At 40.0% G+C, this 16958-nt stretch overlaps 1 protein-coding gene across 1 annotated transcript in view; it reads left to right on the forward strand.

The window, feature by feature from the left end:
* Nucleotides 1-7623, forward strand: part of fbxo41 (F-box protein 41) — a gene marked incomplete at both ends in the record, with an annotated part of 30429 nt that extends 22806 nt beyond the window's left edge. The window contains 9 exons of the mRNA XM_079159970.1: nucleotides 281-663; nucleotides 3450-3685; nucleotides 3801-3916; nucleotides 4441-4593; nucleotides 4746-4841; nucleotides 4952-5070; nucleotides 5406-5564; nucleotides 5996-6111; nucleotides 7561-7623. Of these exons, the coding sequence (XP_079016096.1) occupies nucleotides 281-663; nucleotides 3450-3685; nucleotides 3801-3916; nucleotides 4441-4593; nucleotides 4746-4841; nucleotides 4952-5070; nucleotides 5406-5564; nucleotides 5996-6111; nucleotides 7561-7623 (1441 nt within the window). The remainder of the gene's footprint in view (nucleotides 1-280; nucleotides 664-3449; nucleotides 3686-3800; nucleotides 3917-4440; nucleotides 4594-4745; nucleotides 4842-4951; nucleotides 5071-5405; nucleotides 5565-5995; nucleotides 6112-7560) is intronic.
* Between the last annotated feature and the right edge of the window lie 9335 nt (nucleotides 7624-16958).

Here is a 16958-nt window from a genome sequence, read left to right on the forward strand (position 1 = left end):
GATGAACACATATTCTGTTTAAATAGCTTTCCATTTGAAGGAGTAGTTGCACACTGAGCTTGAGACATTGTTGAAGCTTGGGTGTGTCTATTTGCAAATTAGATGATACAAATGCAAAGACATCTTCTCTCTTTTGAGTCTTTGTTACAGCATTTACATATTGATTCTTACATTTTTTTTGTAATAAAAATAAAAAAAAAATTGTAAAACTATTTGAGTATCCTATTTAAAAATAATCAAACGTTCATTATTTATAGTAGTTTCCTCTCTTTTTCCGCAGAGCATCAGGGCGGATCAAGTCCGTCTCACAGGGCTCTGGAGGTTACGACAGCGACAGCGTGGAGATGCATCCCATGGAGGACTGTCCCGAGGCTCAGTACTATCACACGCAGTGCCGGCTGGGTGAGGGGGGTTACGAGCGCTCCCCAGGATGTGGAGGATCGAGGAACTGGGGTCTTCGTAAACAGGCTATCCAGAACTGGCAGCGGCGACCTTACAGGAACAGCACCGAAGGCGAGGAAGGAGACGTGTCCGACGTGGGCTCCCGGACCACCGAGTCTGAGGTGGAGATGTGGGAACAAGAGAGGAGAGCTGTGGCTGAAGTCCAGCAGTCTGCCCCTCCCTATCCTCACCATGGCAGGGCAGGATATCGCCCTAACACAGGTAACTTCTCTCTGGGAAGTTCTTTATTTTTAGAAATATACACACTGTCAAACACTCTCTCCAATTAAACATCCAGACACATGGGAGCCAGGATTCATAGAACAAAGGCCTTAAAATGACTCCGATAAGAGCAGTGACTGATGGGGATCTAGGTCAGGTTGAGATGCAGTCGCTGTAATGTTGCTGGAGCTGGGTCACTGACCAAAGCTCATTCTAACTGAGAGTGGATCAGCCATGAGCATATCATCAATGTTTATTAAACATTGAGAAAAGAGGCCCCATATCTGCGGCAGTGTGTCGACGCTACAATGTAAACATTTCACGAAAAATGACTTAAACTCTGAAGTAACTTTCTCAAACACCGAGTTAAAAAAAAAATAAAAAATCACAAGTCTAAGGACAGAGACTGTAGTGTGCTTTACAACCCTCTGATTTCGGTCTGTATAAATTAACTTGACTTAACTTAACTAGCTACAAAGCCAGTTGGTAACATTACAACACTGCAAGGAATTTTTAACTGGTTGTGAAAAAGTCTCAGTTTAATGCTGATTAATATATCTATATATATGTCTATGACCTACATAAGTAAACGAGACCATCAGCGAGACGACTATTTTTATAGTTATTCTGAATACCTGTCATTGGGTCAGATTCCCCGCGAAATCAGACGAAACAATTAACGGCATGCAGGTGCACCAGAACTCCTTCAGCTCAGACTCCAGCCGGTCCTCTGTCAGCTACCAGCCCACTGCGGACAGACCCAGATCCGGCTTTGTTGCCGCGTTCAACGTGCAATTTGAGCTCCAGCGGAAGGTGGGAAGCACCACGCCCGGCAGCAGCTGCTTCTCCTCGGGGCCAGGAGCAGAGCTTCGCCTCGCTCCTCCGCCTGTTCTCGCAGCGAGCCAGCACTGACACCATGCTGCTGGAGGCCCAGGCTGTATTGGTGGGCCCGCTGCAGGGAATGGAGGCACGGGAGAACTAGAACCAGGACAGACCCCGCTGCAGTAAAACTAGAGGTTTTCTCCGGTGCTCCGTAACACTACTGCTTTTGTCCACAGGGGCCGCCAGAATTCAAACAAAAAAGTTCCTTGCAGTAGCTTTAAAAAGCAAGAGAGCACTCTATGTGATTTCTATTTTAATAATTTTGTGACAAATAACCAAAAACTGTAGTGTCCAAATTGCAGACGCATTGATCAGAAAACCAAAAAAAAGTATTTAATTTGTTCAATGCATAAAAAAAGAACAGCAGTTTCAAGCTAATACTAACCAACAAGAAAGGGAACAATACATTTCATTTGAACAGCTCAACACTATTTTATTTACCACCAGTAGATGAGTAAAAAAACAAGTCATACATTACTGTTGTTGGTATATCATTTCTTTGTATGTTTGTGTCTTTGCTAGAACATTTTTGTATTGGCGAGAGTGCTATTTGCCTGTTGTATCGTCTCAGTTCCTTCTCTCATACTAAGCTTTGCTTCTACAAGTGAGCCGCCAAGTCAGACGGCCAATCATGCCCGCTCATTTCTTCAGATCCACCACAGATTGTGCAGCTCTCTGTTAACTTCCTGCGCTGCCAAAATCCTTAAACTCACTGCTGCCCTCCATTTTCCTTCACCTGCTGTCGGGTTTCTTCTAAATATCAGGCGGACTGATGCATTCTGGGAAGGAGTGAAACTGGGCCAGCCCAGAGCCCTATGACAAATTGGTAGAAACTGCCATGACTGCCCCATGAACTCAAAGGTTTTTCTCACGTAACACTCAGCATGTTACTGGCATTCCTCTGCTCTGACGTAGTTCTCCTTATTTGGAGAGTCTCTGCCAGGTTCTATCAGATGGTATGCATCTACAAGCACACAGTTTTCTCTCAGCATGTAACGCACAGCTCGGCTTTTTTAGTGCATTTGGCAGTCTTGAGCGTAGGTGGTGTGAGTGTGAGAGAGAAAGAAAGGAAGAGGGAGAGAGAGCGAGAGTGTAAGTATTGGTTCATAGCCCTGATGGTTTTGAGCAGACGCCTTCCAAGGCCAAAGATGAAATGAGTCATCTAGGAGCAATCTTGCTTGGAGGAATAAGACAGACTTGGATTGGACACGTGGTATTAGCCAGTAGATAGCAATAGAGAGAAGAAAAAAAATTATGTAATCTCATTGAGTGTCTTGTTGAAGGTTGGCGCCACCATGTGACAGAATATATTTTAAACATTGTTTATTTCTTCTGTTTATTTCTGTTTATAAAGTAAACTATAGACCATCTCTCCAAGCTTGCAGTTCAGTTTATTCTGTCTTTTTTTATAATGTACGTTTACACACTCTTATAATGGTAATCCTAATCAGGTTTATTTGTTCCAGTTGTTCAGTATCAAAATCAGCTGTTAAGTACTTAAAATCATAAAAAACTAAAAAAGCTGAGATGTAACAATATTCCTAAAATGGTAGAGACAAGATTGGATGGCTTTGCTTATATGGAATTCATAACTGAGGGTGAAGTCAAACTTTTCTGATAGAACTGACATGTTTAGACGGTGGACCAAGTGAAGACTGGATTTGTCGGTGTAGATATTCGGGGACAATAATAAGGATTTGAACTTCGTGTTCAGCCTTTAATTTTGTATCAGAATATACTGAAACCTTAAAAATATGGTAACTTTCTACTTCCAAAGCCGTCCGGTATTTAATATTGTAATAAATCTTTGAAAATATTGTCCAAATTCAACGCAGCGGTCTAACGGCCGAAACTTGTGCGGACCACTACATTAAAGGGGGTTAAAAGCCTTTATCTGCCCACAGGTCGGTCTGATGGGGTCTACAAGCCATGCCGCCATGAAAAGAGCCCGTCCAGATCCAACGAGGTGATCAGTCCAGAGATCCTGAAGATGCGCGCCGCTCTCTTCTGTATCTTCACCTACCTGGATACTAAAACCCTGCTGAGAGCTGCTGAGGTCTGCCGAGACTGGAAGTTTGTGGCTCGTCACCCAGCTGTGTGGACCAGAGTGCTGCTAGAGAACGCTCGCATTTCTTCCAAGGTGCATAGTGAACATGTACTGTGTGCAGACTATAAGTCAGTAGCATTATCAAAGCAATAACATGTTGTGCATCATCTTTGAGATCTTCACTGATCTACGAATATTCTTGCTTTAGTTCCTGAGCACATTGTCTCAGTGGTGCACTCAGACGCACTCCCTCATCCTGCAAAACCTCAAACCAAGACAGCGGATTAAGAAGGAAACCAAGGAGGAGTATGTTAAAAGCACACGGTAAGACACGTTCTGTATACATATACACAGGAAATTACATCTGCACAGTTTCCAAAAAAAAACACTTTTGGGTTACTCATTACTGCATTGTGAATTATTGTTGCTTTGATAAGTTCATTGCTTTGCAAACTAATGAAATGAGTGACTCCTTAAACAGTGATTGGTGAGAGGAGGCCAACAAGACAAAACATAAGTGATTGAGTGCTGATGTTTTTGTGCTGTTTGATTTCGGTCTGCATGTAAAATATCAGTTTTAATTTCCTGAAAGAAGACGGGAGTATAACTTTAATTTGAGCAGAAATAGTGAAGATGCTTATGTCTAAATGTTTTGTGTGAAGGTGACAGAGGACCATTGCAGCTCGAATCTGCTCTGACGAAACAGACATGCTGCTTCCTGTGTCACTGCAAACACTTGGAGGAACATTTTGTTTAGTGCTATAAATGGTAGAAGTGCTGTTCTGAAGGACAGGAGAATTACTTCCTCTGTCTTTTTCTGTTGACCTTCCCTCACGTTCCCATCTAAGTGGCGGTCTGGAGGAAGGCCTGGAGGCGTTGTTAAAGGCCACAGGAAGCAACCTTCTGATACTGAAGATTTCACACTGCCCCAACCTGCTGACCGATCGCTCTCTTTGGCTGGCCAGCTGCTACTGCCGAGCTCTGCAGGCTGTAACCTACAGGTAGACCCGGGTCCCATCTCTGCACAAATATTACAGTTCAAACCTCAGTGACTTTGCTTGGATGAGTCCAAAAGACTCTACTCAGTATTGTGCTGTTGACATGTGTGTGATAGAAACACAATCTGTGTGACATTACACTTATTGTGTTCCAGAAGTGCCACAGATCCAGTTGGCCAGGAGGTAATCTGGGCCCTTGGAGCAGGTTGTAGAGACATCATCTCCCTACAGGTGGCGCCATTACATCCATGGTAATAGACAAAGAATTATACTTACTTTTGATTAACACCAAATACTCTATCTGTCCTGATATCAGTGCTTGATAAATGTATGACCATGGACTGTATTTTGTCTCTTTTAGTCAACAACCGGCTCGTTTCAGTAACCGATGCCTGCAGACGATTGGAAGATGCTGGCCACACCTCCGTGCTCTCGGTGTGGGCGGGGCTGGATGTGGCATTCAGGGGCTGGCCTCGCTTGGTAAATATGATTTATAAAACTACCATTCAGTTTGTAGTTTAATCACTTTCAGTGATTTTAGCACTTAATGAAGTACCAGTATCATGACCACAATCTAATATACAGAAACAGAAAGGGCACAGAGATGATTAAACAATATTATTGTCATACCTGGATGTAAATGTATTCTTGTATTCTTTTTTTGAATTCTAAGCACTATTGGTTGAGACTTAAAACCAGCCCTTTATGCACGACTGTAACCCTTGCTGTTTTCTATTATCTCGACACTCCCCTATCTCCTTATCTCTGTATTTCCTTACCTCCATTCACCCCCTTCAACCTCCCACCACCACCAGCGAGGAACTGCATGCGCCTGCAGGTGCTGGAGTTGGATCATGTGAGTGAAATCAACCAGGAGGTGGCAGCAGAGGTTTGCAGAGAGGGTTTGAAAGGTCTGGAGATGCTGGTGCTCACTTCCACACCAGTCACCCCCAAAGCCCTGCTCCACTTCAACAGTGAGTTTGAATACTGCTGCACTGATTTTCTGTCTAAGATCCTGTCGAGAATATGCAACTGTGAACTGTTATATTGTCGCTCTGATTTAGTGCCTAATACTGGTCACATAGGACTGTGCTGCAAGTGTGCAATAACTGTACTGAACAGTGTAATCTTGTGCAATACTTCAGTGATAAAGAGGTATTGTTAACATCAGCCGAAACTAATTTATTGTTAAGGTTAGGCTACTAAAATAATATAGGTTGCTGTTGCATTCAGGCAGCTATAGCTGTTGTGGTTATTTAAGAATACATGAATAACTTAGAAAAAGAAAACTACAGTGTAATCATTAATGCTTTTCATAGATATAAGTACAAATATATTATGAGAACACACTGTTGACCCTGAGAAAGAAAAGTATCCATCCTAAATCCTCCTTCCTCTCATGTAGGTGTTTGCCGCAACCTGAAGTCTGTCGTGGTTCAGATTGGTATAGAAGACTACTTCGAGGACCCCAACAGCCCTGAAGCTAGAAAACTGTTTGATGAGATGGTTAACAAGCTTCAGGTGACGGCACACATCACCCACTACTCACACACAGGAGCAGACTGTCCATAGGGTAGTTCGGGAAGACTCCGAACGTCCGATCCATTCCATGTGCACCGGCAGGATCGGTTTTGGATCAGTATTTATTTTTCACTTTATGATGGCACTAGTTACTGTATGGTGCTCGGCCGTGGGCCAGCCAGGCCCTCACAGCCGCAGACAGCACAGAGGGGAACGCTGCCGCTCAGACTATCTAATACTTTCGATATTGAGAGGTTATTCGAGCGGTTCCTTCCAATAAGGACTGATCCTTGTTTTTGTTGAAATCTGATTGGCTCAGCCATTGTCATTTTGGACGTGATGAACTGTGACTAGTGTTCCGACTCACCTAGGCTTGTCTGGCTTGTCTGGCCTGTCTGGTTTTGATTCACTACAGTGGTGACGTGCTGATACAAAGTGAGGAGGCAGGTGTCTGCCAGACATCCCAAAGTATCTTGAAGGTTTTCTTCAGCATCAGTCCCAGCTCGTCGCTGCTCATACATGTGCACGCACAAGTTTCCATGAGGGAAACCAACACCCATAATGTTTCTTCTGCACAATCTGGCTGAACTTTTTAATTTCCTGATGATCTGTTGTAAGCACATAAATACATTTTATTTTGTCTGCATGTTTATGCTCCCAAAAGGAAGGAAACGTTATTTTTGGTTTTCCCATACATTATTCTTTTCCTGTACAACCCCTCTGCCATCCATCATCGAGTGCAGCGATGACTTAGAGGTCTGCACTCTGTTTCTTCTGAATTTAGTTTCCTTTTTCAGCCAACATGTCCTTGGAGTTTTGCAACACTGTATGCACATGACTAACAGCTCGGCCAATACTTGTTCAGAGGATCAGATGCATCTATTTTTATCACATTACACACTGTTTAAACCATGACTCAATCCTGGAAGTCCCAGTGATGATTGGTTGTGGATGCGCCAGTGCTAACTCACTCGAGCAGAGGCTTACTGTGAGAGGCTTGGGTCATGCTTATAGCTGACCACACACAAACAGAGATATAAAAGCTGTGAAATCCCAGGTTTTATTTATGTTTTGTTATTATGAGTCAGTTTACAGTGTGTTCCTCTTGGATATCACACTCAAGATGGCACGGTTGCTCACAGCAGTTAGGTAAGCTCTACAGAAGCTACAATTTATTTTTATCGCTCCCTCTTTAAGTTTGCTGTAAAAAGGAAGCCAAAGTTCTCCTCTCATGTTAAATCATCCATTTTTTTAAGGGAAGTTCTGTAAAGGTGAAGCTTAAAGTCATCCTTAACCTGCTGCATCTCAATGTTTTACTGTTTTTAATAGCTTTCTGTATTTCTGCTAATGGTAGGAAACATAAAGGTATGAATACAACAGGGGGGGAAAAGGAGGGTTTTGGAAAAAATAAACGAGATTCTGATATCCTTTCCATCCTTTTTCTTTCAGGCTCTGAAAAAGAGACCCGGCTTCTCCAAAATCCTCCATGTGAAAGCAGACAGCCTCTGCTAACATCATTTGTGCAGATTCTTCAAGTCTTGGAGAGGCGCCATCTTGGCTCGGTCAATCAAAAAGACCCAGCTGTTTTGAGCCCGCTCCACGGGGTTGAAAAAGTCTGCAGCACCGACAGAAACAACAGAAGATCGCCATGATGAACCAGGACCGAGGCTCAATGTGCATACTCTCATAACTTAACACTATTCCAGTAAGGGGAAATCAATAACTCCTTCATGTTGGTCAGGAGGCTTCTTTGGACAAACGATGGCACTATATATCACAAGAAGGTCCTCGAGCTTACAGACTCAAATAACACAACACAACTGTCAGATTTCTCTTTCGTAGTCGTCTCCTGCTTTCACCACAAAAAAGGATTGTGTTGTCGCACAGAGCCAGATCCCTTTCTTGAAACGTCTGGAGCCGGGTGACAGCGCTGTATTAATGCTTGACATGTGCTCAAGACTTACCTTCAACACCAACGGCTCGTGGGCAGGAGCACATTAAAAAGCGTACATACTTTCCACAGAAGTACATACAATGGTGGCAGGAGTAAGAAATTGTAGAGAAATCAATTTTTCTCAAGAAATGTTGAGTACTCAAGGTTAAGAGTCTTGACACAGGAGCTTTATGTTTGCGTGTGTGTCGAAGATAGAATAAATGGTTTTCCATCCTGCCTGCCCTGCACTACCATGTCTTGAAGCTGGACGACTTTCAACACTTACTGCTTCCACCCAGGAGAGAAACATGCTGCACCAGCTCCAGGCACAGTGGAGAGAGCAAGGACAGCCTCACTGTAACACACATACCTTGACAGTCTTCTTAGCTAATTGCATGGCAGCGATGCATTTACCCTCCGCTACCATCCTCCGCTTCCTCATACGAACAGCGTTGTGTCATAAACCTGGACTCGAGTGTTTTTGATAGTTGTAATATCTCTTGAGAGAGCAGGACGCAGTATCTGATGCTTTTCATTAACATTACTGCAAAGATGATCCATAGCATCCATAATGCATTTCTCTCAAAAAAACTGGTGCCATTCGTAACAGTGTCTGTCCTCATTCCAGTGAGTGTTTTCTCCAATGTGCCATTAATGAGGGAAGAGGGACCATGTACAGAAAGTTATTCTCTTCAATTCAAATGTAACTTAACATTATTGGAGTTGGATTTGAGTGTAAGCAGCTTACTGAGCATAAGGGTGTTGAGTTTCATATGGAACATGGTCTCCAGGTGTTACAGTGTTTATACATCATGTGACTTTCATACTTAACCATACTAAACAGTGCCATTCCTATTGGTAGTGCTCATCATGGCTGAGGCCCCCCCCCCCTTGTTTATATTTTTCAACTGACACCATGTGGCTCCCTCTGCTGGTTTTTCCAAGCACTTACACAGCCAACGGCCAGCTGGTGTGATTTGACACGTTGTACTCTTTGCAGCAAGGAACATGTATCACCTTTTACTATTTTGCAGAACTCAAAACCAAGAGATCGCGTCCTCGGTATCACCTTCAAATTAGGAATTCAATTTGGTGTGATTCATGGCTACAATTTAGTTTAGCCTCCGGCACAGACATTCTCAAGAAGTATGAGTAGCAATACTGTGGTGACACTCAGTGTACGCTCCTCTGTGCTGCAGGCAACTTAACACATCAAGAGCAGTTTATTATTCACAAGGAATAATACTGTCTTCTGGCTCTGGAGGAGCTTTGTCAAGTCTGAGAAAATAATTCTTAGAATGTTATCGGGCTGTTCTCGGCTTTGAAACTACAAATTTATAGCACAGCAAGCGTCATTACCAGCTTGGGGGCATGTAGTCTAAAGAAATGTGGAAAGATGCGTTTACAAATACGGTCCATAGAAAAGACTATTGATGGGAATTTCTTAAACTTGACCCATACTAGGGACCAAAAGTCTGCCTCTGCTGTATTGATTTTCTTTTTTTCAGTCTCTTACGAGTCCCCAAACATGAAAGTGCAATACTGAATCACTGGAGCTCCTATTAGACATGTACAATCTCTTTGCTTTCAAGGAAACATGCACATAGTTTTGAAACAGGTTGAAAAATGATTCACACTTCTCGTAGAACATCATCACCTTGAGACATGTTTACCGTTTTTTGTTTTGCTTGCACACCTCATTTGTCTTTACAACACGTGTTAACCTTCGTGGGCGGAGCGTGCATCAGAGCACGATGAACCGTTTCCCCGAAAGCCGAGCAGGCGTTTGTCACGGGGGCTCTTTTCAAGGCACTGACAAGTGGAGCTGCGAGCTGCTGTTTTGGGGTCTCTGCTTTAGTGTCAAACATGCTGATGCGGACTTGTGTAGCTGCATATTGTAGTGATGATGTGTCAGGTGAATGTGAGAGAACAGTTGTGGATGTTCATTTCTTCTTGTTCTGTACTACTTCGGTACTAGATATTATTGTCCTATACTGGTACTGATTCATTGGAGGGAAGTTATTTTGTGGGAAAGGTGTAAAACACAATAGCGAAAACACAAAGCACTTGTTGATTTTAAGTTTTAGACAATCCTGCCTTCGCTATCAGCTACTCTGTACATACTGTTTGTAAAAAAAAAAAAGAAAAGAGTGAAAACATTTGATGTTATATAATATTAAGGTCTTCATTCTGTAAGCATTTTCTCTCCAAAGTTGAATGAAAGATAAACATAGAGAATTATATTATGTATAACAGTAGTGTTGAAATTGCAGTTGTGTATTAGATACTTTATATTAAATGTGCATCAGAGTCATATAGAGATGGAAATTATTTAAGAAGAGGATAAAGATGATAATTCAGCTATTTATTTCTATAAAAAAGAGCGATGTGTATAATGTTGGCATGTTTGTGTTCAAGCATCAATCATTAAGTTGCCTTCTTAACTGTTCTGCTACTGTGACAAGAAAATTATTAGATGTTTAAAGAGCTTTGATTGCCTGCAGGTTAATAATGTTTCTCTTTATTTGATCCAGTCTGTTGTTGCACTAGTGAGAAAAAAAAAGTTATTTCAGATGTTTATTATAAAAGTGTTGTTTTTAATGTTCAGCTCTTTCTCAGTATTTGACAAAATATGATGCACTTTTTTTCCTGAACACTTTTATCGACCCGTCAATCTTCGGTTTAGTCAGAAACGTGGCTGGCTTCTGTCAGCGGGATGCCCGGCGGCGTTTTCTGTTGTGGTATGAAACCGAGTGTTCGCTTACATGTTCGGTTTCATGGGAGGAAGATTTTGGAAATACAGCGATTACAGATGAGCTTCTATAACTGAACAGACGTACTTTTAGCCTATTTTCTCGTACTCCATCAAGTTAAACAGTGAAACTGATTCAACTACATTCAAGTGCTTTTTAGGTTCATTGCCAATATGACCTTATGTTCACCCTTTGTATTTGTTAGTGTCTTTGTTTTAGTTTTGCATTATAATGTAGACTTCACGCTCATACCAACAGTACGTTTGCTTTATTGTGAAAATGGACCTGCTGATGATGTAACAGAGCCTGCGTGCTCTGAAACTGCAGATTAGAGGTGCCAGGTACGCCGGAATCACTTTTTGGCCTATACCTCTCCAAATATAAAGCAGAATAATTTGTAATTTATTTATTTTGATTCAGAAGCTGAAGCATCACTTATAAACCACGGTGCTTCCACATCCTCATGTTTATTTAAATCAAGTTTAATTCCTCCTGTTTTGCAGTTCTACGTATTATGCATCATAATGTGCAGTTGAAAAACAGTGTCTGAGTGTTCGTGTACCTCTCTGTACATATTTTATGTATGAATGATTGTACTCTGCCCATTCATCTGAATAGTATTTTACACATTACCTCAACACTTATCTGGGCAATTAAGTGTGCAGTTTGTCTTTGTAATTCTCTTCACTCCTGACTGCCATCGACAGGTACGCCAATTGACCCATGAACTTCATCCATGTTGCCACAATGAGAAAATGGATTCTATCGCTGAAAAAACTTTCCTAAAAGATGATCAGCCTTCTGCGATGACTGCAATAGAGGGAAATGTTTTACTACTCATTTTTACTCATTTGTTGCCATCAATAAAGTTGCTTTAAATTGTATTTGTTTGTACTTTCAGCTACTTTTTACCATAGATTACTACACTTATGCTTTTCCACTTTGACGCGCCAAAATGTCGGCTGCTAAAAACGTCTATTTTTAACAGCTTCTCTGTAGCGTTCGTTACCTGTAACAATAGGAACTTTACATATGTGTTGCAATTGCAACACGAACAAAAGCTGTTGTTGCAGCTAGTGGAAAATACTCTTTGCCTGTCTGTGCCAACAACAACATTGTTTCCAAAACTTTTTCTCTGGGGACCCACTTTCTTTTCTTTTTTCCCCTCCCATCAGTAAAACAAGCAGAATTTATGCTAGCCTTTAATATTAGATTCAATGTACAATTATCAGAACAATACAAACATTCAGGCTCCCTCGTGTGGCTTAACGCTGTACTATATATATATATATATATATATATATGTAAATATGAAAGCCTTCTACACACAATAACAATGTACAGTAATAATGCACAGCCCATTTGATTGCATAACCTTTCTCATAAAAAAAAGACTTTTTTCACAGCTCCACTGATCAATATCTTTAAACAATGACACAAATGTTAAGGTGTGATTTGAAAATGATGATACGACAGAAAGTCTGCCGCACTATAGAGCTTTTTAAGCCTATGAAGCTTATTGTTTTGGTTTTATAGCTCACAAAAACTACAAACCCATTTTCTGCAGCAGTTTCGGATAGATGTTCTTCTTAAATGTTCTGGTAATTAGATTAGATTAGATTCCATTGCAGAGTGTCACTACAGTAATGTTAATAGTAGACATTACATTCAACGCCACAATAATTATGCCAACCAGCAAATGCCAGACAAAGTTGGGCAACTACCTGGTCAAGAAGACGAACTACGACCAAGTTAATTTTAGCAAAAGGTTGTGTGGACAAACATCAAGTATAAGAAGAGTAAATGTTGGACTTCATTTCATCAGAAAGACCCAAAATGGAAGCTAATGTTGCTCTGCAGTCGTTTGTTTAATATGTTCCCCGTAACAACTGTATACATCTGAACTGTGAGTTTTTCTCAAGTACATTTTCCAAAAGAACATTTCCTAAATTACACACAGCAAGAAATAAAGTTTTTGATTGTTAATTCTGTCCTGGTTTTAAGAAACTCTCCGAAGCCGTCTTTGCTAAACTGCCATGAAATGTAACATGAGCTCTGATTTGCTATGAGGTGAAATTGTTGGCTGGCTCGCCTGCGTCTGTGCCCTTAAGGTGTCAGAAGGAGATGAAGCTCCTGTTACATCTTACATTTTTGCCACATCAAAGCTCCAGAGGGCACCTAAAAAAAGGGGGCACCTTTATTAGCCTTTTGTATTGACTGTTTTAACTATGTCGATGCATTCATATTTTTAATTAAATTGTTTCTTTTAACAATGTCTGTGAAGATTCTCAATCATCCATGTCATAGTATATCTAGAAGTGTCTAGAAGTCTTAACTTTTACTATTAGAATATTTATGTATTTAGAAACACCTGCTTAATCTGATCTATTTAATACCCCTCGTGTTTTATTGTCCAGTTAAATATACTATAATTGATGAATTGCTCAATAATCATTTTCTAAACTCTCTAGGTTCATCCATGTAAGCAGAATACTGATTCTCAAATCTTTTCAAGGTGAACAAAGAGAAGCAGTGTTCTCACATTTCCCTGCAAACCCACACAAGTGCTTTCACTTGTGGTTGATTAGACCTCTGCTCACAGTGAAGCTGGACAGAGTTGAGCAACATGATGCTACCAAGCTTGATAAAGGTGAACCACACTGCATACTAATTCTATACAGTGTGTACCACTCATCATAGTATAATGTTAGTGTGCAACATTATCAACATACTTTTATACCAACAGGAAATGATGCAATATGTGTGATGTTGACAATTTAACTTCACAATTAACAGCAAATGTTCTTCTTATAATTAAGACTTTTGTTTGTTTTCCAACTGTTATTAGCACACTCAAAAATGAGCCGTATTTAGTATGCACACTGTGGCTTGAGTTTTGATTGATTTTGTGACCTTTCAGATCTGAAACACTGCATACTCAAAACCTGCTTAGAGTCAGTATGTAGTAAAGATGTCTGATACAGCAAGTGACCATTTGCCTGTCCTGCTTGTTTGACCGATGTCTGTAATGAGCTGCATCTTAACAGTTGCAATAAACTAACAGGAGACCTCAGTCAGACACAATCTATCAGGTCTAATCAGGCCAAAAAGTGAAAACAGCTTTGTGTGGACAGGGTTCTTTTTTTTGCCCCAAACATTTTAAACACATTAGAGAGCCTGTTTTATAGCACTGGTTGTCTATCAGTACACTGTAATGAATTACTGTAAATTTACGGTGGATTTTCAATGGTATCTTACAGTATTTCATAATAAATGTAACATACAGTTAAATGTTCATCCCTTGCATGTAAATTAACAGTTAATGCTGTACATTAACAATAACAGTAGACTACCATATTTTAACAGCATGATACAGTATTTTTTGTCAAGAGGTGGATACACGCTTCCCAATACAAGTTCAGTGAATCACAATCCATCTACACATCGTACTGTCTATTGTGGGTTAATGTGTCTGTAATGATGATAGAATATTTGTATTATTCAAACTGCTCATTGCCTTCAAGTCATTTTTGAGTGACAAGACGTGACCGACTGCTCCTGAACGTGACTTTGGAGCACAGCTTCAGTTCATCCTTCTGAGCCATGTGGAGATCAACCGAGTAGCTGAGGTAACGTTATGCTTATCATCCGAAATTCAAAGTCTCCAGTATTGTTTTGTCTTCATGATTATTGAACTGTTGATATCTCAGATAATGTTTCACTTGGTCTGTTTTGCTACATCAGGTTGCTAATATTAGTGGAGCTAGCTCTGTGACGTTAGCTAGCCTTAGAAAGGTTAGCTAGCTAACAGCATAGCAAGTTAAGTTAACATAAATAAAGTTAATCACCAATTACAGTGTTAAGATGTAACGTTAGTAACCTAACTTGTGTTTACTTGTGCTATTATTGAACCGACTGTAGGACCGCAAACGGGACGATTATGAAACGGGAGAACGGACCAGAAATCGCCAACGTGTGTTCAAGACGAATAGTTGAATTAACGCTAACGTTACGTTATGTGTGTTATCCCAGGAGCAACATTAAACCAGATCAAACTCATTTTTGTGTTGAACATTAGTCCATTGTGGTACATTGTCTTAGCTTAATTTCTTCACCTAACGTAATCAGCTCATCACATAGTCTGTTCATTTAAGCTGTATGGTATTGTTGTATTAGCTTTTTGCAAAGACTTGCACTGATATGTTAACATATGTAAGGCACATGCGAACCCACAGTTGCACACCCAAAGCTTCTTTTAAGTGTGTTTATCCTGGATGTCATAGAACTTTCCTTAAGTTCAGAACATTGTGTTTCTAATTTTTTATTTTGTTTGTTTTACAGTCACTCGTCAGAGATTGAGGATACCAGCCAGATGCTGCAGTCAAGTCCTCTTTTAAGGTGTTCTCTCTCTTTATTGTTTTCATTCATGTGTGAGTTCATGCAGTTTAAATTAACTATAAATGTGTATAAGACTTGTTAACAAGCTAGACTGTGATGCAGTTCTGTGACACTGTTCATAATGCTATTTTAATTCAGTGTCTGAAGGAATGACACCGAGATTGAAAAGTGGCCGATGGTATGCCACTGTGAATCAGTGGTAGGTACCTATCCCTGGAGTGGTATGCTTTTCAACGATAGGTACCTATCCTTAGAGTGGTATGCTGTTCAATGGTAGGTACCTATCCTTAGAGTGGTACGCTGTTCAGCGGTATTTACCTATCCTTAGAATGGTATGCCGTTCAGCAGTATTTACCTATCCCTAGAGCAGTGGTTCTCAACCTTTTTTCAGTGATGTACCCCCTGTGAAATATTTTTTCAGCCAAGTACCCGCTAACCAGCGCAAAGCATTTTTGGTTGAAAAAAAGATCATCAGTGTCTGATTTATTAATAAATATTCAATAAAATATAAGTGTAAGTTCATAAACTGAATTTTATATTCAGTAGACTATTCAATTTCATTATCCTAAACAATGCAATCTTCAGTGTTGACAGTTTAAATAACTATTTTTCAATGATTTTTGAATGGATGCTAATTTTAAATCTATTTTTTTTAAATCTCACGTACCCCCTGGAGTGCCTTCATGTACCCCCAGGTTTTTTTTTTATATGTTAGGAATTAAATGCAAAAGTATTGGGTTGTATTACCCTTTGTAAATAAACAGTAACATTCTGGCATATACCTTAAAATCACCATAAAACCAAGTTATCCTACTATCACATACCGTAATCCAGTATACGGTAAGATACCGTAAAAGTAAATTACATTTGGTTCACCGTAAAAACCCAGTAAATTACTGGCGTCCCTGTGTAAGTTACCGTTATTTTACAGTGAAATTGTTTAGAGTGTAGAAAAATAAATGGTATTGGCACCGTGTCTAAACATTGGCAGGGTACATTTTTGGATGCATGTCATTCTCTCACTGGAACTTTGGGCTTTTTGTTCCTTCTCTTCCTTCAAGTTACCATCTGATGCTCCTTGATATTTGTAGTTGGCATCAAGTCGGTGTCCAGAAAATGCATCAGCTCTGTTCTTGGCCCTTGTTTGGTTTTGAATCTAATTGATCATTAGTCTAAACTTCAGCTGTTTCCCATATTATTTCTACTTTTAATGATTTGATGTCTTTAAATAAAAGCTTCACAATAACTGTGAATGACAAAGGATATGACTGGTAAAGCTCTAATAGTGTAAATACGGCTTTTGGGATATTTTTGGTGTTTGTAATGAAACCATATTGTGACATTGCATGCTTTCCAGTGGTGGACAAAAAATTTACATTATTATTACATTTACTCAAATACAGTTTTGAGGTATTTTCTGCATTTTGTGCTACTTGTCCTCCACTAGGCTACATGTTAGATGAAATATTGCACTTTTTACTACATTATCTGATTGCTTGAGTTAATTTGTAGATTAACATTTTGCATAGTGCAACATTTACTCTATTGAGTCTTATAAAAACAAGTAAAAAATCTGTCATTGCATTGAGATAATTTCAACCTGGTTAAATAAATAAAACTATTTTTATGAATTTACTAGTATGTCAACATTGTTCTTAATTTTAAGGCAGCTATCCCTTGTGTCTTGTTTCAAGATTCTCACACTAATTCTCAATTTTTTTTTAACACTATTCTAGGAAAGAAATGCAGCATGATAATCATGT

This window comes from Pholis gunnellus (genome assembly GCF_910591455.1).
Source record: "Pholis gunnellus genome assembly, chromosome: 5".
NCBI classification, from domain to species: Eukaryota; Metazoa; Chordata; class Actinopteri; order Perciformes; family Pholidae; genus Pholis; species Pholis gunnellus.